The sequence below is a fragment of the Oncorhynchus gorbuscha genome, linkage group LG02 (assembly GCF_021184085.1).
Source record: "Oncorhynchus gorbuscha isolate QuinsamMale2020 ecotype Even-year linkage group LG02, OgorEven_v1.0, whole genome shotgun sequence".
NCBI classification, from domain to species: domain Eukaryota; kingdom Metazoa; phylum Chordata; class Actinopteri; order Salmoniformes; family Salmonidae; genus Oncorhynchus; species Oncorhynchus gorbuscha.
Window position 1 is genome coordinate 98,797,890 of NC_060174.1, and position 20,444 is coordinate 98,818,333.

The following is a 20,444-nucleotide window of genomic DNA, read 5'->3' on the forward strand; positions in this document are numbered from 1 at the left end:
GGGTCTGTACTCCCAAAGCTGTTGACTGTTTTTGTGCTTGCTGTTAGCAACCAATAGCTAGCTTTTTCTTACTGGTTAGTGCTATGCAGGATCCTTGGGACATCCCTACCCTAAACCCTAACCCCATGGCCTTACCCTAAACTCTTACCTAACCATTTACATTTTCAACTTCAAAATGGGGCTAAGGATGTCCCAAGGATCCCGGATAGCAAGGACCAGCTCTTACTGGCGATAAAAACCAACAGATGATAGCCATAATATTTTTGTCATTATTATTATTTTTACATTAAATAATTCAGTAACCATTACACCTCATAAACAATTCATGGTAACTTCATAAACACTTAATTTAGACTGTGTTAATTTGAAACAGGCTTTTATTTTCTGAAATGTGTGCCGTTGCACGGCTATTTAAAGGGATACTGTAGGCGGCTATTTGAGCCTCAGCGTTTAATTGAAGTTTTACTGTAATTTGAAAGAACCATGTTTTAATCACTAGATGCCGCTGTCCTGCTATACTGCCACACTCGTATTTATTAAATAGATCACAACATTTCCTTTTCAACTTGTAGAAAAGGGTTAGGGTTACAATTCAAGCCAGTCATCCATGAAAGCAATTCAGTTTGTCCTAATAGCAACCTGATGCTTCAACCCAACTCTACTTGAATAATCCAACAAGTGGCCGCTCTCTGAGATGGCTATCCCTATGCAATTGTCATATGAAGACTTTTCCTACAAGCTCAACACTTTGATGGAGAAATAGGCTAAGGACTAAAATGTTGTGACAACCTTAAAATAATTGATTGCATGATCTTGAGTTTTTCAATAAAATTATCAGGAAATAGCTCTCTATATGTTTGGTGAATAGTGACATTTATCATTTAACCCAATATCATTGCAAAACACTAAACAGTGTGTGTGTGTGTGTGTCTGTGGGGGCCTTTTACCATTGAAGATCATAACATTTAAACCATTAGAACTGCTGTAGCCTAATGGTTTGCTTGTTTTCCAGGAATGGCCTAACAGTAGCTAATCAATAACTTTTTTGAAGGGAATAAATCACACACAAAAGGGGCCGTTTCTTGGGCACAGTTTAAGCGTGAAAGGATGACATACGGAATTACGTTCATGGGGGACTGGCTTGCGCCACACCATTTCTTTTCATCATGATCCAAATCTATTGGTTCTCTACCCAAAGTTGCAAAGAAAATTGTGATTTATTTAATAAAACACAAGAGACAAGCAAAATAGATAAACGAGTGTAGCAGGTATAGCAGGAACATTGGCATCTAGTGGTCAAAACCTGTTACTTTTACACTACTTTATGGTAAATAACGCAAGTGATTTTAATTACTAATTTCAGTGGGGGGGATACATCACCAGATTCACAGGGAATAGATTACATAGTAAGGAGAAGCAATACTCCAAGCTGCAGCTTCATACTTGTCAAACAGAGAACTGATACTGTGTACTGGTTGTTGAGGTGGGATTGGCATGGGGTGTGGGGGGGTACGTTGGTGGCTTTTGACAAAAAATGGATTCCTAATGTCTTATTCATTGGTAGGAAACAGTGGAGTACAAATCAGATGTTTTGTACTATATTTATTGAATATTATATGTTGCATTCAATTAGCTTCATTTATCTGATATAAAACTACATTTCAACAAAATAATGTTTCTAGGAATGCCAATCTTACTTGATTCTAACTACAGAAGCCATTTTTGAACAATCAGTTGGCGGGCGTCATGGAACGACTGATTGGAATGCTCTCCTACGAGACCGGGTTCATAAATAAAACTAAACCACTGTCCTGGGAGGATTGGGGAATGGAAACAACAGGCACAGGATAATGGAGAGACCGTTCTGAATATGAAAACTCCCAGCTGAGTTAAAATAGTCTACCAGCAGTGCTCTGTGACATAATCTAATTATAACGTTTAGAGTCCCTGTCAACCACAGCTGAAGGTCTATAAACAAAGCAAACAATGTACTGTAGCAGTGTCCCTGTAGTAATACTACCAATAGTGCATTCATCGGCCTATGCCATTTCCCCAACACACTAGGGAATCTGTCTGAGCAGCAGTTCTCTCCTGAAATAGAAAGCCGGAGCCAAGAGGTACAGAAAGAGGAGAGATACTCACCTTGTACTACTCCCCAGGGGTACTGCCTGGCCCTCACCGTTTTGTTTCCCACTTTAACCTCCTCGACGCTCCCCACCACAGCGAAGGGGAGGTGAGCCTGAAGGAGTTCAAAAGGTCAACAGCTCTGACCAAAAGCTGCTTTCAAACAACAACCTGTCTCTCACACAGGTTACACTCCTTCCACAGCTTAGCCAACATATTTATTAGGCAGGTTTAACTGCTTAGACAGATTAATTTGATTTTTTTTTACCCCTTTTTCTCCCCAATTTCGTGGTATCCAATTGGTAGTTAAAGTCCTGTCCCATCGCTACAACTCCTGTACGGAATCAGGAGAGGCGAAGGTCGAGAGCCGTGCGTCCTTCGAAACACAACCCAGCCAAGCTGCACTACTTCTTGACACAATGCCCGCTTTACCCGGAAGCCAGCTGCACCAATGTGTTGGAGGAAACACCGTACACCTGGCAAACGTGTCAGCGTGCATTGCGCCCGGCCTGGCAAACGTGTCAGCGTGCATTGCGCCCGGCCCACCACAGGAGTCGCTAGTGTGCGATGGGACAGGAACATCCCTGCCGGCCAAACCCTCCCCAGGACGACGCTGGGCCAAATTGTGCGCCGCCCCATGGGTCTCTGGTCGCGGCCGGTTGTGACAGAGTCTGGACTCGAACCAGGATCTCTAGTGCCACAGCTAACACTGCGATGCAGTGCCTTAGACCACTGCGCCACTCGGGAGGCAAGATGCCATGTTTACTAGCAGGTGTAACTGCTTAGACAGACAGCCATGGAAGAGAGGAAAAAGACAACAGGAGAGAAAATATGAATGTTTAATTTAGAATACAACTTTGGTTGTAACAACGTTGCCATAGACAACACAAGAATAACTCCAAAACAGTGTTGACATGGGCTGTGTTTAACATCTGGCCAGCAGTATTTAGAGGCATGTCTTGTTGGCCTGATTAATAACATGGTTCTGTATTTCTCCCAGAATTACTCTGGCCAGTGAGATCCTACATCATGAGAAAAACACGTTCATCAAAGCAACCTCAAGAATGAAGTGGTCAGCCAAAACTGTCTAGAGCTCAGGTAATGAGGCCATCTACCCTGAACACAGAGCTATAGGGTGGGTCCCGTAGACACTAGACAGGCCAGACAGACCAGATCAACTGATTTGCTGCTCTACCAATTCTCCATCAATGCGGTACACAGAGGAAGTTTCAAAGGGCGGAAACTATGTGCAGCTATTAAAACCATAAAACCATATATTAAAACCACCTATAGTGAGGGAAAAACAGTGAGTGACTCACATTCATGGAGGAGTTGATCTCTGTGACTGCGTGGTCATCTGTGGGGAACTGATAGATCTGCACTCCGTTGCTCACCAGCTCACTCATGATTTTAATCTTGAATTTATGGAGCTCGCTCTTGGAGATTGTATCGGCTTTAGCGATGATGGGGATTATATTCACCTAAAAAGGAGAGAAAGGAGAGCATTCTGGCCATTAGGATAAACTCCATCTGGTTTGCTTTTTAGGTTTTTCTACAAATTGTACATCTTTAGAAATTCTGCTATAATTTAACAAAGGTTTCATGGCAATTGTATCTTAAAATTAAAGATCAACGCATATCAGAGAATCTGAATTTGTCAGAGTATCATCAACAAATACTTTTTGCCCGCTTTGAGGACAATACAGTGCCACTGACACTGCCCGCAACTAAAAACATGCGGACTCTCCTTCACTGCAGCCGACGTGAGGAAAACATTTAAACGTGTCAACCCTCACAAGGCTGCAGGCCGAGACGGCATCCCTAGCCACGCCCTCAGAGCATGCGCAGACTAGCTGGCAGGTGTGTTTACGGACATATTCAATCAATCCCTATACCAGTCTGCTGTTCCCACATGCTTCAAGAGGGCCACCATTGTTCCTGTTCCCAAGAAAGCTAAGGTAACTGAGCTAAACGACTACCGCCCCGTAGCACTCACTTCCGTCATCATGAAGTGCTTTGAGAGACTAGTCAAGGAACATATCACCTCCACCCTACCTGACACCCTAGACCCACTCCAATTTGCTTACCGCCCAAATAGGTCCACAGACGATGCAATCTCAACCACACTGCACACTGCCCTAACCCATCTGGACAAGAGGAATACCTATGTGAGAATGCTGCTCAGCATTTAACACCATAGTGCCCTCCAAACTCGTCATCAAGCTCGAGACCCTGGGTCTCAACCCCGCCCTGTGCAACTGGGTACTGGACTTCCTGACGGGCCGCCCCCAGGTGGTGAGGGTCGGCAACAACATCTCCACCCCGCTGATCCTCAACACTGGGGCCCCACAAGGGTGCGTTCTGAGCCCTCTCCTGTACTCCCTGTTCACCCACGACTGCGTGGCCACACACGCCTCCAACTCTATCATCAAGTTTGCGGACGACACAACAGTGGTACGCTTGATTACCAACAACAACGAGACGGCCTACGGGGAGGAGGTGAGGGCCCTCGGAGTGTGGTGTCAGGAAAATAACCTCACACTCAACGTCAACAAAACTAAGGAGATGATTGTGGACTTTAGGAAACAGCAGAGGGAACACCCCCCTATCCACATCGATGGAACAGTAGTGGAGAGGGTAGTAAGTTTTAAGTTCCTCGGCGTACACATCACAGACAAACTGAATTGGTCCACCCACACAGACAGCATCGTGAAGAAGGCGCAGCAGCGCCTCTTCAACCTCAGGAGGCTGAAGAAATTCAGCTTGTCACCAAAAGCACTCACAAACTTCTACAGATGCACAATCGAAAGCATCCTGTCGGGCTGTATCACCGCCTGGTACGACAAACGTAAGGCTCTCCAAGAGGGTTGTGAGGTCTGCACAGCGCATCACCGGGGGCAAACTACCTGCCCTCCAGGACACCTACACCACCCACCTACATCACAGGAAGGCCATAAAGATCATCAAGGACAACAACCACCCGAGCCACTGCCTGTTCACCCCGCTATCATCCAGAAGGCGAGGTCAGTACAGGTGCATCAAAGCTGGGGCCGAGAGACTGAAAAACAGCTTCTATCTCAAGGCAATCAGACTGTTAAACAGCCACCACTAACATTGAGTGGCTGCTGCCAACACACTGACTCAACTCCAGCCACTTTAATAATGGGAATTGATGGGAAATGATGTAAATATATCACTAGCCACTTTAAACAATGCTACCTAATATAATGTTTACATACCCTACATTATTCATCTCATATGCATACGTATATACTGTACTCTATATCATCTACTGCATCCTTATGTAATACATGTATCACTAGCCACTTTAACTATGCCACTTTGTTTACATACTCATCTCATATGTATATACTGCACTCAATACCATCTACTGTATCTTGCCTATGCCGCTCTGTACCATCACTCATTCATATATCTTTATGTACATATTCTTTAACCCCTTACACTTGTGTCTATAAGGTAGTAGTTTTGGAATTGTTAGCTAGATTACTTGTTGGTTATTACTGCATTGTCGGAACTAGAAGCACAAGCATTTCGCTACACTCGCATTAACATCTGCTAACCATGTGTATGTGACAAATAACATTTGATTTGATTTGAAGTACTGAATGTCGCCATAAGCAAACCACGACAGGTTGATCTCAGTCAAACCCACACAGAACAATAAAACAAACAGCAATTAAGAAAACAAACTGACCGGGGTCCCATCACAGCACTAAAACAGATGGGAAAATAAACACATTCATTTGACAGTATTGCATTGGCTCCTCAGAGTACTGGGACGATGTAGATGATTATCATAGATTAAAGTCACTGACGTCCTATAGCCAGGAGGTGATGAGAGACAATTTGTTAGGGTCAAAAAGGAGGCCTTGTTCCATGTAACCATTCAGCATCATTTTGCTACAAAGCAGATGTCATGGTTGTTTTGCATAGATGCCTCCGTCCTTTACACAACGTCTATTGAGGTAAAACAGCAGAGGCTCATCTCATCCCTAAACCAGACCACCTTACAATACTATATTTAGGTGTTGGTCCCTCAGTGCTGTGAACCTGTCAACATTCTGCCTCAATAGTCTTTATGGAAGTATAAGTTAAACCCCATTGCCTGTCTGCTTTACATCATAGACATATAGGCTGATTTTCAGTCTGCCCTGTGTCCCCTGTGAAAAGGCTCATTAGTGACAGCTCAGAGAGCGATAGAGCCATGCTGTTGCCTGAGGTAAGCTGCCATGCTGTTGGTTGAGTTATTGGCCTAGACTTGGGCGATATCCAGATTTATACAGGGGTATTTAAAAGGTACAGACCGTATGATTTCCAATACTGTTTAAAAAAACAAAATGTTATCTACACAGTATACAGTGCATTCGGAAAGTATTCAGACCCCCTGAACGTTTTACACATTTTGTTTAGGTTACAGCCTTATCCTAAAATGGACTAAAAATATACAATCTACACACAATAGCCCATAAAGATAATGATAAAGCAAAAACAGGTATAGACATTTTAGAAAACGTATTAAAATAATAAATAAAAATATATCACATTTACATAAGTATTATGACCCTTTACTCAGCACTTTGTTGAAGCACCTTTGGCAGCGATTACAGCCGAGTCTTCTTGGGTATGACGCAACAAGCTTGGAACACCTGTATTTGGGGAGTTTCTCCCATTCTTCTCTGCAGATCCTCTCAAGCTCTGTCAGGTTGGATGGGGAGCGTCACAGCACAGCTATTTTCAGGTCTCTCCAGATATGTTAGATCGGGTTCAAGTCCAGGCTCTGGCTGGGCCACCGAAGGACATTGAGACTTGTCCCGAAGCTACTGCTGCATTGTCTTGGCTGTGTGCTTAGGGTCGTTGTCCTGTTGGAAGGTGAACCTTCGCCCCAGTCTGAGGTCCTGAGCGCTCTGAGCAGATCTCTCTACCTTGCTCCATTCATCTATCCTGACTAGTTTCCCAGTCCCTGCCTCTGAAAAACATCCCCACAGCATGATGCTGCCACCCACGCTTCACCGTAGGGATGGTGCCAGGTTTCCTCCAGATGTGACACTTGATGCAAAGGAGTTCAATCTTGGTTTCATCAGACCAGAGAATCTTGTTTCTCATGGTCTGAGAGTCCTTTAGGTGCCTGTTGGCAACCGCCAAGTGTGCTGTCATGTGCATTTTACTGAGGAGTGGCTTCCGGCCAGCCACTCTACCATAAAGGCCTGATTGGTGGAGTGCTGCAGAGATGGTTGCCCTTCTGGAAGGTTCTCCCATCTACACATCGGGTTCTTGGTCACCTCCCCGATCAAGGCCCTTCTCCCCCGATTTCTCAGTTTGGCCAGCTCGTGGTCCTTCTGTAGCTCAGTTGGTAGAGCATGGCGCTTGTAACGCCAGGGTAGTGGGTTCCAACCACCCATACATAGAATGTATGCACACAGTGGATTCTGCTAAATGGCATATATTATATATTATTATTGGTGGTTCCAAACTTCTATACAGTGGATTCAGAAAGTATTCAGACCCCTAGACTTTTTCTACATTTTGTTAAGTTAGCCTTTTTCAACAGCCTCATTCTAAAATGTTTATCAATAGGTGTATAATGACAAAGCGAGAACAGGTTTTTAGAAATGTTAGCAAATGCATTAAAAATAAAAAAACAGAAATACCTTATTTACATAAGTATTCAGACCCTTTGCTATGAGACTCGAAATTGAGCTCACCTTACAGCAATAAAGTTAATTATAGAAAATGTGTTGCATAAAGCATGACGACCATTTCAGATATGAAAACCTTATTTTCCCTTTATGTAAGGTCACAACTACAGTACCTCTGTATTGGTATTGTTTTACCACAGAAAAGACAAAACAGTGCAGATAAAAACGGGTAGAAAGGTGCAGGTGAGGTTGGAAGACCAAAGAGGCTGATTTGAAAACCACACCACAAATACAAGTAAATCAGCCTAGAGCAATACCAAAGTATTTGATGCAAGAACTGCTAAAACCATGTGAGCCTCACAAAAGACCTCATCCAACATCATCCCATGTCCAGTTTGACATAAAAAGTCAGCAGGACCGTCAGAGAGCAGACAGACTTCGTGCAGCAATTTGATAAAGACTGAGCTTTAGCCAGAGTCTGGAAAGCTCTCAATCTCAAGTAGATCTAAGGATATCAACCATATAGTGTTTTGGATCAGCTACCACACACCCAACTTAAACCGAGAGAAGAAGAAAGCATTTGCTGGTTTGTATCGCAGACAGAGACACACACATTGACAGTTGGTTTCAGCTGTAGTGCTGAGACCCTAGAATGCACATCCTGTTATATTCCACAGACGTAGAGAAGTAATAGAAGAGAGGAAACACGTAGTACTGTCACCAATGACAATGTAGATGCACAAAACATGCATTTTCTTTAATAACGTTACATTCTTTGTTGCATTTATTTGTGTAATTACTACCTTTTAATTTTAATGATGTGTAATTACTTTTATTACAATCTTATGTACAGTTAACTTTCTTCCTGTTGTTCCTGTCTGAAAAACTGTATATAGGAATAGGTTTTACGGGCTGTGATGTGTGAAGCGTGTCAGAGCAGTAACAACTGCTATAGCCTAGCCTTTTCCAAATTCTCTGGGCCAACACCGGATAGCCCACACCTTTTCTACTTTGAAAGTTGCATTTGCCTTTTTTTGGATGAAATAAGTATCAAGTTAATTTACAATAAAGTCATACAATCATCTGAGCATTGATGTTTTCAAATCTGGATTATTTATTGAAGTCAAGTGAAGGAGAAAAGTGAAAGATTTAAAAAATATATATATACAGTTTATAAACAAGTAACTATGGGTGACAGGTTACACCTTGACGAACTCTATACTTTAGTTAGGGCCAAACTGAAAATTAGTATTAGAACAAATCTTTAAGCTAAATTATAAAATGTACTGTGTGTGTGTGTGTGTGTGTGTGTGTGTGTGTGTGTGTGTGTGTGTGTGTGTGTGTGTGTGTGTGTGTGTGTGTGTGTGTGTGTGTGTGTGTGTGTGTGTGTGTGTGTGTGTGTGTGTGTGTGTGGCATACATAATACTATTCCATACAGCTCAATGGCAAAAGGGCCCATTTCCACAACAATAAAGTATTTTAAGCAGACGAGACAATACTTACAGTATTTTTCAACATAGCATCTAAAAGGACTCATGTCAGTCATGTTTGCAAAAGCCCCAAGCTGTCCCAACACTGAATAGTCGTTATAATAATCATCACTCAAAAACATCAGTGATGATAGACAGGTGATGATAGACAGCCCCCCCCTTAAAGTCTAGCCCCATTCCCAGTGTAGAAGTAGCCATCACAACTCTGAGATGAAATGACTCATCTTCCAAGGCAGTGATGATGCACAGTTGTATGTGCTCGGGTATCTCTGAGTGGTACATGTTGAAAAGCCTGTTTTCCAGCCTGCCCTCTACTCCTGCTGGATGCACTGGAGTTCTCCAAGGAAATGCTGAAAAACAGGACCGTATGACAGTCCTTGGGGTTTCAGGCCCCTTTGACTCCACCTCTTGTGAGCAACCATGAAAACATCTCTACAGGGTCAGATGACACCTTCTTTCATCACTGCCTGTCTGATGGTGTCCCTGTCAGGACTTTTCACCACCCCCAACACATTGCTGCATGCCCAGTGTTCACCACCCCCAACACAATGCTGCATGCCCAGTGTTCACCACCCTCAACACATTGCTGCATGCCCAGTGTTCACCACCCTCAACACATTGGTGCATGTCCAGTGTTCACCACCCTCAACACATTGGTGCATGCCCAGTGTTCACCACCCTCAACATATTGGTGCATGCCCAGTGTTCACCACCCTCAACACATTGGTGCATGCCCAGTGTTCACCACCCTCAACATATTGGTGCATGCCCAGTGTTCACCACCCTCAACACATTGTGCATGCCCAGTGTTCACCACCCTCAACACATTGCTGCATGCCCAGTGTTCACCACCCTCAACATATTGCTGCATGCCCAGTGTTCACCACCCTCAACATATTGGTGCATGCCCAGTGTTCACCACCCTCAACATATTGGTGCATGCCCAGTGTTCACCACCCTCAACACATTGCTGCATGCCCAGTGTTCACCACCCTCAACATATTGCTGCATGCCCAGTGTTCACCACCCTCCTCAACATATTGGTGCATGCCCAGTGTTCACCACCCTCAACATATTGGTGCATGCCCAGTGTTCACCACCCTCAACATATTGGTGCATGCCCAGTGTTCACCACCCTCAACATATTGGTGCATGCCCAGTGTTCACCACCCTCAACATATTGGTGCATGCCCAGTGTTCACCACCCTCAACATATTGTGCATGCCCAGTGTTCACCACCCTCAACATATTGGTGCATGCCCAGTGTTCACCACCCTCAACATATTGGTGCATGCCCAGTGTTTCAACATATTGCTGCATGCCCAGTGTTCACCACCCTCAACATATTGGTGCATGCCCAGTGTTCACCACCCTCAACATATTGGTGCATGCCCAGTGTTCACCACCCTCAACCAGTGTTCACCACCCTCAACATATTGGTGCATGCCCAGTGTTCACCACCCTCAACATATTGGTGCATGCCCAGTGTTCACCACCCTCAACATATTGCTGCATGCCCAGTGTTCACCACCCTCAACATATTGCTGCATGCCCAGTGTTCACCACCCTCAACATATTGCTGCCCAGTGCCCATAGTGTGCCCAGTGTTCACCACCATCAACATATTGGTGCATGCCCAGTGTTCACCACCATCAACATATTGCTGCATGCCCAGTGTTCACCACCATCAACATATTGCTGCATGCCCAGTGTTCACCACCATCAACATATTGGTGCATGCCCAGTGTTCACCACCATCAACATATTGGTGCATGCCCAGTGTTCACCACCATCAACATATTGGTGCATGCCCAGTGTTCACCACCCTCAACATATTGCTGCATGCCCAGTGTTCACCACTCCTTATAGTCTTAGAAACACAATACAGGAATTGGTAGGATTGACCGCAGCTCGCCAACCATTCTCCACCACTTCTGAAAAGCAAGCTCCTTCCCCTGTGCCTTACCCCCTTATAGGAAATGGGATACAAACAAGACAATATGCATTAGTTGTCAAAAGGACTAACTAATATTTGTTTAATGACAACATTGTCATGTTGAAGGTAGAGCGTGGCCTGTGTGTTCATATAGAAGGAGGGTTAATTTTAAGAGAAGGTCCAACATTATTGATCCATACTAAAATGCACAACTGATCAAAGAATTAGCAGGTTTCACGCATGAGACAGTAGTTTTACAAGTCAAATAATTACCATACACCACATGGCAATAAAAACACATGGCATGTCTCCCACCCCAACCCACATAGCTGCAACCACATCCCCTTCTCCTGCTCTCACCACACAGCTGCACCTCCATCACCCCTCCTCTCTCCCCCGATATCGATAAGACAGTTTTAGTTAACTTAGCCAAAAAGATGCTCAACACATTTTTAGTTCCACACAAATAACTCACCATTGAACCTCATCGACACCCATTCCAATGAGACGCTCGCGGATCAATGACGTTTGAAGTAGGCCTCACCATTTCTCTGAGCCAACAAAAGTTTCAGGAGTCCTGGAAGACAATCGTATATTCACCCTTGGCAATTGTCTCGTCCTTCTCACTTTGACCAGTGAAAACGGCGGCAATTCCTTGAGAGTTCAGAACACGAACCTGATCCTCGATTATTGACTTCAGAGAACTACTATTACAGACGATTTCTCCACTTTCAATCAATCGCAGACTGTAGGCCACCCTTAATACACTAAACTTGTACCATAGCCTGTAGCTAGACACACCAAAATGTATATTTTCTTCAATAGAATGTTCAAGGAGAGGGGTTATAATGCCTTCATTGATTCGATGTTGTGTATAGAGCACGCTTCTGGCAAAACGGAATACAATTTTTCCTCCATATTTTCTCCACTGTTGAAAACTAGCTAGCATACGAAACAACTTTATACAAAATGTGTCCTACCCGGTTGGAAAACAGTGACGAACACATACCACCCTCTAAATATCCAGATGAAACGACTTCACTTGGAGTAACAAGGACATGCCCAGACAGTCAAGAATTGACTTCTGGTTGATTTATAATTCATTAGATAACACTGTAGTCAAGGTTTCCATTGAACCATCAATTTGTACTGATCATAAAGTTACATTCTTATCTTTAAATATTAATGGATCTGAAGTTAAAGCGAATTGAAGCTATTGGAAACTCAATAGTAGACTGTTGAAAGTTGTATAATATATTTTGCATCCATCTTGATATGATCAAGACAATTGGAGGAAAGCCCATCTATTTAAGTCTCATGGGAAATACTGGGAATTAATGAAGTATGAAATAAGACAAACAGCCATGAAGAGAGGTAAAGAAATTGCTGAACTTAAGATTGAGGGAAGATAAATGTATGTTTGAAATACTTTCTCTAATCTCTATGGAGGACCTTGGTCAGTTATTTTCTTTACAACTAGAAATGGACCGAATGTATGAAGAGAGAGTAAATGGGACATTTGTAAGATCAAGAAGGAGATGGTTGGAGGAAGGTGAAGAAAAAAAAACTTACGCAATTTAGAGAGAAAAAAATAATATCTGAATTTTCCTCCATTCATAAGCTTAATATAGATGACAAAGAAAATGAAAACATTTCAAAATAGGTTTCAGAATTCTATGGTCATCTTTTCGCCTGTCCTACTAGTGACATATCTCCCTTTCTAGACTCTGTCAAAGACTATGCAAAATTAATAGATGAAGACTTCCAAAAGTCTTGTAATACATTTTTTATTTCATTAATAGAAATAAATTAATCAGCAAGTTAAGCGAACAAATCTCCAGGGAATGATGGCCTTTAGTGAAACCTATAAATATCTTCAGGACATTGTTGAATTTATATTTAGTATTTTTAAGGAGGCAATTGATTTAGGGTTCCTGCCTGTTTCTATGACACAATGCCTCTTTCTGTAATACCCACACCAAACAAAGATCCTATGATGTTAGAAAATTGGAGACCAATCACATTAATGAACAATGATGGAAAGCTACTTGCATCCATCTTTGCAGAAAGACTTAAAAAAGGTCTTGACCAAATCATTGATGAAACCCAGTCTGGTTTTATGAAGGGCAGACATATCGGTAATAATATTAGACTAGTATTGGACTTGATAGACAACAATGAGCACATTATGGAAGATGGCTTTATTTTATGTGTACAAGGCTTTTGATACAGTTGAAGATTCTTTTATTTTTGAGACTGATTTTTGGTCAATATTTTCAAATCTGGTTTCTCTCTGAATATTAGGAAATGTGAATCATTTACATTGAAAAGATGTGACAAACTCAGTATGTAATATTCCTATAAAAGATGCGATTACATATTTTGTTATTAAACTTAGAAAAGATCAGAAAGAAAGGGCCAACTTAAATCTTTCCTTTTGTAGAGGACATTGGAAAGAGATTTAACTCCTGGTTATTAAGAGATCTGTCTTTATCTGGACGTGTACTTTTGTCCAAATCTGAAGGTCTGTCCAGATTAGTTCTTACCTCCCTTGGATGTAACTAAAATGGTTGATACTAAATTATTTAACTTCATATGGAGGAATAAACCTCATTATTTAAGAAAAGCGGTAATGTGTAGAACCCAAGGTGAGGGAGGGTTGAATGCTCTGGATATTAAAACCTCGACTATAATCTTTAAGATCAAAATGGATACAAAACTATTTAAGAAATAAGGATTGCATTTGGAATATAATCCCTAATTTAACATTCCAACAGATTGGTGGTCTAGAATTCTTACTCAAATGCAACTTTGATGTGGGTAAGATTCTTATTAAGCTTGCTAACTTTCATAAACAAGTACTTCACAAGCATTAACATCTGCTAAACACGTGTATGTGACCAATAACATTTGATTTCTAACTTGGAACCTCATGTACAAACATAAGTTTTCCCCACATAGGTATACAATCTGGAATAATAGAGACATAAAATACAAAAACAAGTCTATATTTTTCCAGAACTGGTTTGACAACAGCATTATCTGGGATAAACAATTATTGAATAATGATGGACAACTATATGATTATTCACTCCTGAGGAGTATGGAATTGTTGTTAGAGCTGTCCCTACAGGTGTTATTATTCTGTTAGGAGAATAGAGCAGTACTCAAAGTGGATATAACAGTACTGTTGAGGATTTTGTAGAAGGAATTGACATTTTGAACTATAAATGTAATAACACACACACACACACACACACACACACACACACACACACACACACACACACACACACACACACACACACACACACACACACACACACACACACACACACACACACACACACACACACACACACACACACATACATACACATACATACATACATACATACATACATACATACATACATACATACATACATACATACATACATACATACATACATACATACATACATACATATATATGGAAAACAGTCCAAATGTTGCTATTCCCTCAGCTAAAATGTACAGGAATGCAGCCCTAGGACAAGTGAACTGGAATGCAGCCCTAGGACAAGTAAACTGGAATGCAGCCCTAGGACAAGTGGACTGGAATGCAGCCCTAGGACAAGTGAACTGGAATGCAGCCCTAGGACAAGTGAACTGGAATGCAGCCCTAGGACAAGTGAACTGGAATGCAGCCCTAGGACAAGTGAACTGGAATGCAGCCCTAGGACAAGTGAACTGGAATGCAGCCCTAGGACAAGTAAACTGGAATGCAGCCCTAGGACAAGTGGACTGGAATGCAGCCCTAGGACAAGTGAACTGGAATGCAGCCCTAGGACAAGTGAACTGGAATGCAGCCCTAGGACAAGTAAACTGGAATGCAGCCCTAGGACAAGTGAACTGGAATGCAGCCCTAGGACAAGTGAACTGGAATGCAGCCCTAGGACAAGTGAACTGGAATGCAGCCCTAGGACAAGTGAACTGGAATGCAGCCCTAGGACAAGTGAACTGGAATGCAGCCCTAGGACAAGTGAACTGGAATGCAGCCCTAGGACAAGTGAACTGGAATGCAGCCCTAGGACAAGTGGACTGGAATGCAGCCCTAGGACAAGTGGACTGGAATGCAGCCCTAGGACAAGTACTCTGGAATGCAGCCCTAGGACAAGTGAACTGGAATGCAGCCCTAGGACAAGTGAACTGGAATGCAGCCCTAGGACAAGTGGACTGGAATGCAGCCCTAGGACAAGTGGACTGGAACAAAGCCTTGTTGTTGTCTGGCAAATATTGTTTATCTAATAAAAACTCATTCATAGAATCTACCCTGTAATGACCTTTATTATACACAGATTTAAAATAGCTATTGATAACAAATGTGTATTTTGTGGTTGTGACCCAGAAACTCTTGACCATTTATTTTGGGACTGTTCTTATGTCAGAAGATTTTGGAGCGAGTTAGATTTTATTTGAAACGAAACGACTATTAATGTTTATTTGAGAGGCTCTGATATTATGTTTATTTTGATCCAAATGATTTAACTTTCATTGTTAATTTGTTTATTTTTCCTAGCAGATTAGTTATCCATAAAATGTGGGCAGAAAACAAACCCCTCTTCACATTATTTAAAAAATGATCAGTAAGTGAAAAAACTAAAAAGTAATAACATAAAACTTTGACAAATTTAAAATGTATCTAGATATGAAATACCCGTCTGTTAGGTTTATGTACATGTTTGTGTATCTTTGAATTTGTTTTGTTCTTAATACAAATAAACAATAAATAATAAAAATAAAGACCCTTCAACGGGCGTATGGGGGAGGTTCTTAAAATGTAACATCAACTCCCAGCGGACAATTCAGAATGTTGCTGCTAAATTCTCCAGACCTCCAAGGTAGGCGTGACAACAATGTGATTTTGGAATTATGACAACTCCACCGCTTGTAAGTATAAGAAATCTAAGATGAGTCAAATAAATTATATCCAGCTCAGGTCTCCAGCTATTAATTTGGTTTGTTAACTTGCTAGCTGTGGCTAGATGTCAAGATCAAGCGTCTTGGTTACAGCAGAGACATTCAATCCCCTCCTGGACCAAGATCCATGTTGCCTCAATTGTTGTGTGCGTAAAAAATGTAATAAAACATTTATTTAAATACTGAGTGTACAAAACATTAAGAACACCTTAAAAACGCTGCTAGTTTTTGACATTGAGTTCAAATGAATTGAGGCTGTGGACTCGACAAGGTGTCGAAAACATTCCACAGGGATATTGGCCCATGTTGACTCTAATGCTTCCCACATGTGTGCCAAGCTGGCTGGATGTCCTTTGGGTGGTGGACCATTCTTGATACTGTTCTTAACACTGTCAAAACGGTGCGCCTGGCACCTACTACCATCAACCATTCAAAGGCACTTCTGTTTTGTCTTGCCCATTCACCCTCTGAATGGCACACATACACAATCCAAGTCTCAATTACCTCAAGGCTTAAAATTCCTTCTATAACCAGTCTCCTCTTCTTCATCTACACGGATTGAAGTGGATTTAATAAGTAACATCAATAAGGGATCACAGCTTTTACCTGGTCAGCCTGTCATGGAAAGAGCAGGTGTTCTTAATGTTTTGTACACTCAGTGTGTATGTATTTGACAGTATGAAAATCTGGATAACGCCCAACCCTATCATAACCATACCATCTGTTTGATATGAGTCATCGCATTTCTAGACACAAACAAGCCTGGCATTTCCTCTCCACCATTCCTAGAACAGCTTTATAGGCCATACAACTGGCCTGATACAGTGGGGCAAGAAAGTATTTAGTCAGCCACCAATTGTGCAAGTTCTTCCACTTAAAAAGGTGAGAGAGGCCTGTATAATTTTAATCATAGTTACACTTCAACTATGACAGACACAACTGTATATGAGCTTGGTAGGGTCGTAATAGGAGTTGGCGTACTGGATGTATTGTCTGGTTTGTCAAGTGTCAGCCGGAGTATTTCACAGATTTCACCTGCCCTCTTTGGGGTCAATAAAACGTGACTGCACTAGTAACTAGTAGTGACACTCTCTTTCCCTCACCCTCATTCATGCTTAAACTGCAATAGTGACAAGATTCATTCCACCAGTTCACTAATTGAGGCAATGATCATTCAGGTGTTTCCAATAGACCGCAGTCAATTTTAGGGATGGGTACAGTTAATCAATTAATCAAATATCCAAACGGAGGTTAGAATTAGACTACTTCAGTGAGTGTATATTTTTGGAAAATATAAATTGTAGGGCTATTTTATAACAATGTAAAAGCTAAATTATATTCAAATTATCCTAAACTATGGATCTGCTGCCCAATACTCAGTTATTCACATGAAAAGCAATGATCTTCATAGGGATAAATTACAACAAACATACTTGCTTATGTCTGCCAGATACATTAGGGAACGATATGAACCTAAAATTTGATCTGGAATGTCTGTCAGCTGGTCCCCACCCCAACATGAAGAGCTAGCTATTCCACAACTGTGAGAAATCCACACCAGTCAAAGTAAAAGGATTTCAGCATCTATACAAGTCAAACAATAGGATGGTGTGTGTTTTCTGCCCACAAGGCATTGGTGGTAGTGATCCTTTACCTTGCTGTCCAGTTTCTTCATGGTAACTAAATCCAAGGACTTCAGCGAATGCCCCGTGGGAGCGATGAAGTACAGACAGATGTGGATCCTCCCGTCGTGGTAGTTGAAGAGGGAGCGCTTGATTTTCAGCTCTTCCTGGAGGTACTTTTCAAACTGTGTGTCGATATAGTCCACTATCGGTTTATAACTGAAAAAAATTAAATAAATGTTGTTTTACTAAGTGGTTATTGGTTTGACATTTTGGTCCCACTATCTCGTGTTCTTTCTTTGTTTCTTTCAAAGTTGCCAATGGGGATTTCAGATGCCTGTGTGTGTACAGAAATAACCTGCATCAACTCATGTTAATCTGACCTTACACTATCAAGTATCACAAATTGTAAATACTTAAGAGGTCACAGAGAACATTTAATATGCCAGTGTGTTTAGTCTAGCATTCTACAGATGAAGTGAGACAAATAACATAGAAAGTCACTGATCAACCCTGGAAATCAGATGAAATCAAAAACCTAAAGTATTAGCCATCCCTGTGTCCATCATTATACTGTAGTTTGGAGGGCAGGTAAGTGATATGGAGGCTTTCCAAGAACATTTGTACAATGTTTAACCTTCCCCTCTTTACATCTATGAGCTATTTTCCCAGAATGCATCATTGATGACCTTTAAAAGGCTGTTTGGGATGTTTTCCCAAACACGATGAGTTACGGCCTGTTCCTCCCACTGTATTCTGGGGGGGTGTGAGCCCTCTTGCTGCAGAGGTTACACAAACACTCAGTCTGACAGCTGTAGTTCAAACCAAGAATGTCCTCATCATTCTGCACCCCCCCTCCATTCAGGGGGAGATTAAGTCCTCAAAATGACATTAGTTTAACTGTGCTTGTCTTGTCTACATTCCAGGCAATGTAAGCAATTTACTCCAAAAGATGGCATGCACTGTGAGAGTATGAACACGATAAAGAGCCTCCATACATCCAACTATTTATCAACTGAATATCTGATTCTCAGCATCAGCTGCTTACCTCTCCTCTTTGTTGATCTGGTCCCCGAACCCCACAGTGTCCACAATAGTCAGCTTGAGGTGGACGTTGCTCTCCTGGAGGTCATATGTTCTGGGCCGCATACACACGCCATTCTGGTAGTGGCTGGCCTCCTCATTCTCAAACATTGTGTTAAAAAGCGTATTCATTAACGTCGACTTTCCAATACCCGTTTCCCCTAGAAAGCATGAGAGAGAGAAAAGTGTTGTTAGGTCTCAGTAACTCTCAGGAGGGACATTCTGATTACAGCCTCTTCACAGCAGCACAGACATTTGTTCTCTTTCGAGACAAGGGCAGAAACAACCCTGGCTGCATACCAAATGGCACCCTATCCCCTACATAGTGAACTACCTGTACCAGAGCCCTATAGGTAGTGCACTACATATAGTAGGAAATACGGTGCCATTTGGGACACAACCGTGAGACACACAGTTAGTGTTCTAGCATGTGGTTTGACACTCACCTACACAGAGGATATTGAAGCAGAAACCCTGTGTCACCGATTTACTGACCAACTGATCGGGAAGGCTGTCAAAACCAACATGGCCACCCAAACTGAGATTACGCTTTTCTTCATTCTGAAAAAAATACAAGATTAAACAAATAAAAAATGACGGCAAAGCTGGAGATGCGCGAGGTGGAAAACAGAGGAAATGGACAGTACGTACTGAATCTAGAACTTAAGGATTATGGAATACTACTGCCACGCTAAATTGTTTCCCTGTGCATATGAAATGTTCTTATAATTCTACAGACATGTAGCTCCTCATAATGTGCCTTGAATTATGAGATGAGCACTCTGGCCGAGGTTGGTGGAATAATCCTTCAAAACAGGAGCTGGCATCTCTGCACTGAGAACAGGCACCAGAGATTCCAACAGTCAAATGACTTCGGTTTAATTGAGGTCATACCAAAGAAATCTGTCACCCGCAAAGGAAGTTAGCCTGCTACTCTCATGTGAACAGCACATCTCTAATTATGGATGATTTGTGGGGAAGCAATAATGTAGTCCCTTATCTTGATAGCACCTTGAGATCAATGGGTCCATCCATGTCTGGCTTAGCCTTTCCCACTAAGGCTGCATATTTGGGGGCTGATTTCACAGGACACAGCCTGAGAACTGAGCGGTGTAGGCAGGCAGGCCAATGTGTAACTAGAGTCGACTGAGGGCCACAAAGGAAATGCACACACAAAAACTACCCCAGTGTGTCATCTCAAGGATCATGCAAAACTTTGGACGTGGACACAAACTCCCCAGATATGAACTCTGATTGAATTACGCATGTCAGAAAAGCTGAGACAGAGGGATTCATCCTTGCGCTATAGTAAAGGAAAGAGGTCAGTATAGGAGTACAAAGTATGAGAGGAATGAGAAGGTGCCATTCAGAGAGCCTCTGTTTAAAAAAGTCCGTAGGTAAGGAAACAACACTTCCCATGTGAATCACTGGATCACAGAGAAATAGCTGAGCGTGAACGATGCCAAAAAATGTAAATGCTCCTTTATGGGAAACTTTGTACAGTCCCTTGCTTCATCCGTGACAATATATTACACAAATTACGAATAACTCAAACAAGGGCACAACC

General features: G+C 42.1%; 1 protein-coding gene across 4 annotated transcripts in view; it reads right to left on the reverse strand.

Annotated features, from left to right (window-relative positions):
* LOC124014020 (septin-8-A-like) overlaps positions 1–20,444 on the reverse strand; it is a 44,336-nt gene that overhangs the window by 15,951 nt on the left and 7,941 nt on the right. For all 4 annotated transcript variants that reach the window (XR_006834955.1, XM_046328662.1, XM_046328671.1 and 1 more), the window contains exons 2-6: positions 19,324–19,438; positions 18,843–19,038; positions 17,827–18,013; positions 3,444–3,605; positions 2,143–2,239 (exon numbers count right to left, since the gene is read on the reverse strand). Coding sequence is in view for 3 of the 4 variants with exons in the window: in XM_046328662.1 (XP_046184618.1) it covers positions 2,143–2,239; positions 3,444–3,605; positions 17,827–18,013; positions 18,843–19,038; positions 19,324–19,438 (757 nt within the window). In the remaining variant the exon portion in view is untranslated. The remainder of the gene's footprint in view (positions 1–2,142; positions 2,240–3,443; positions 3,606–17,826; positions 18,014–18,842; positions 19,039–19,323; positions 19,439–20,444) is intronic.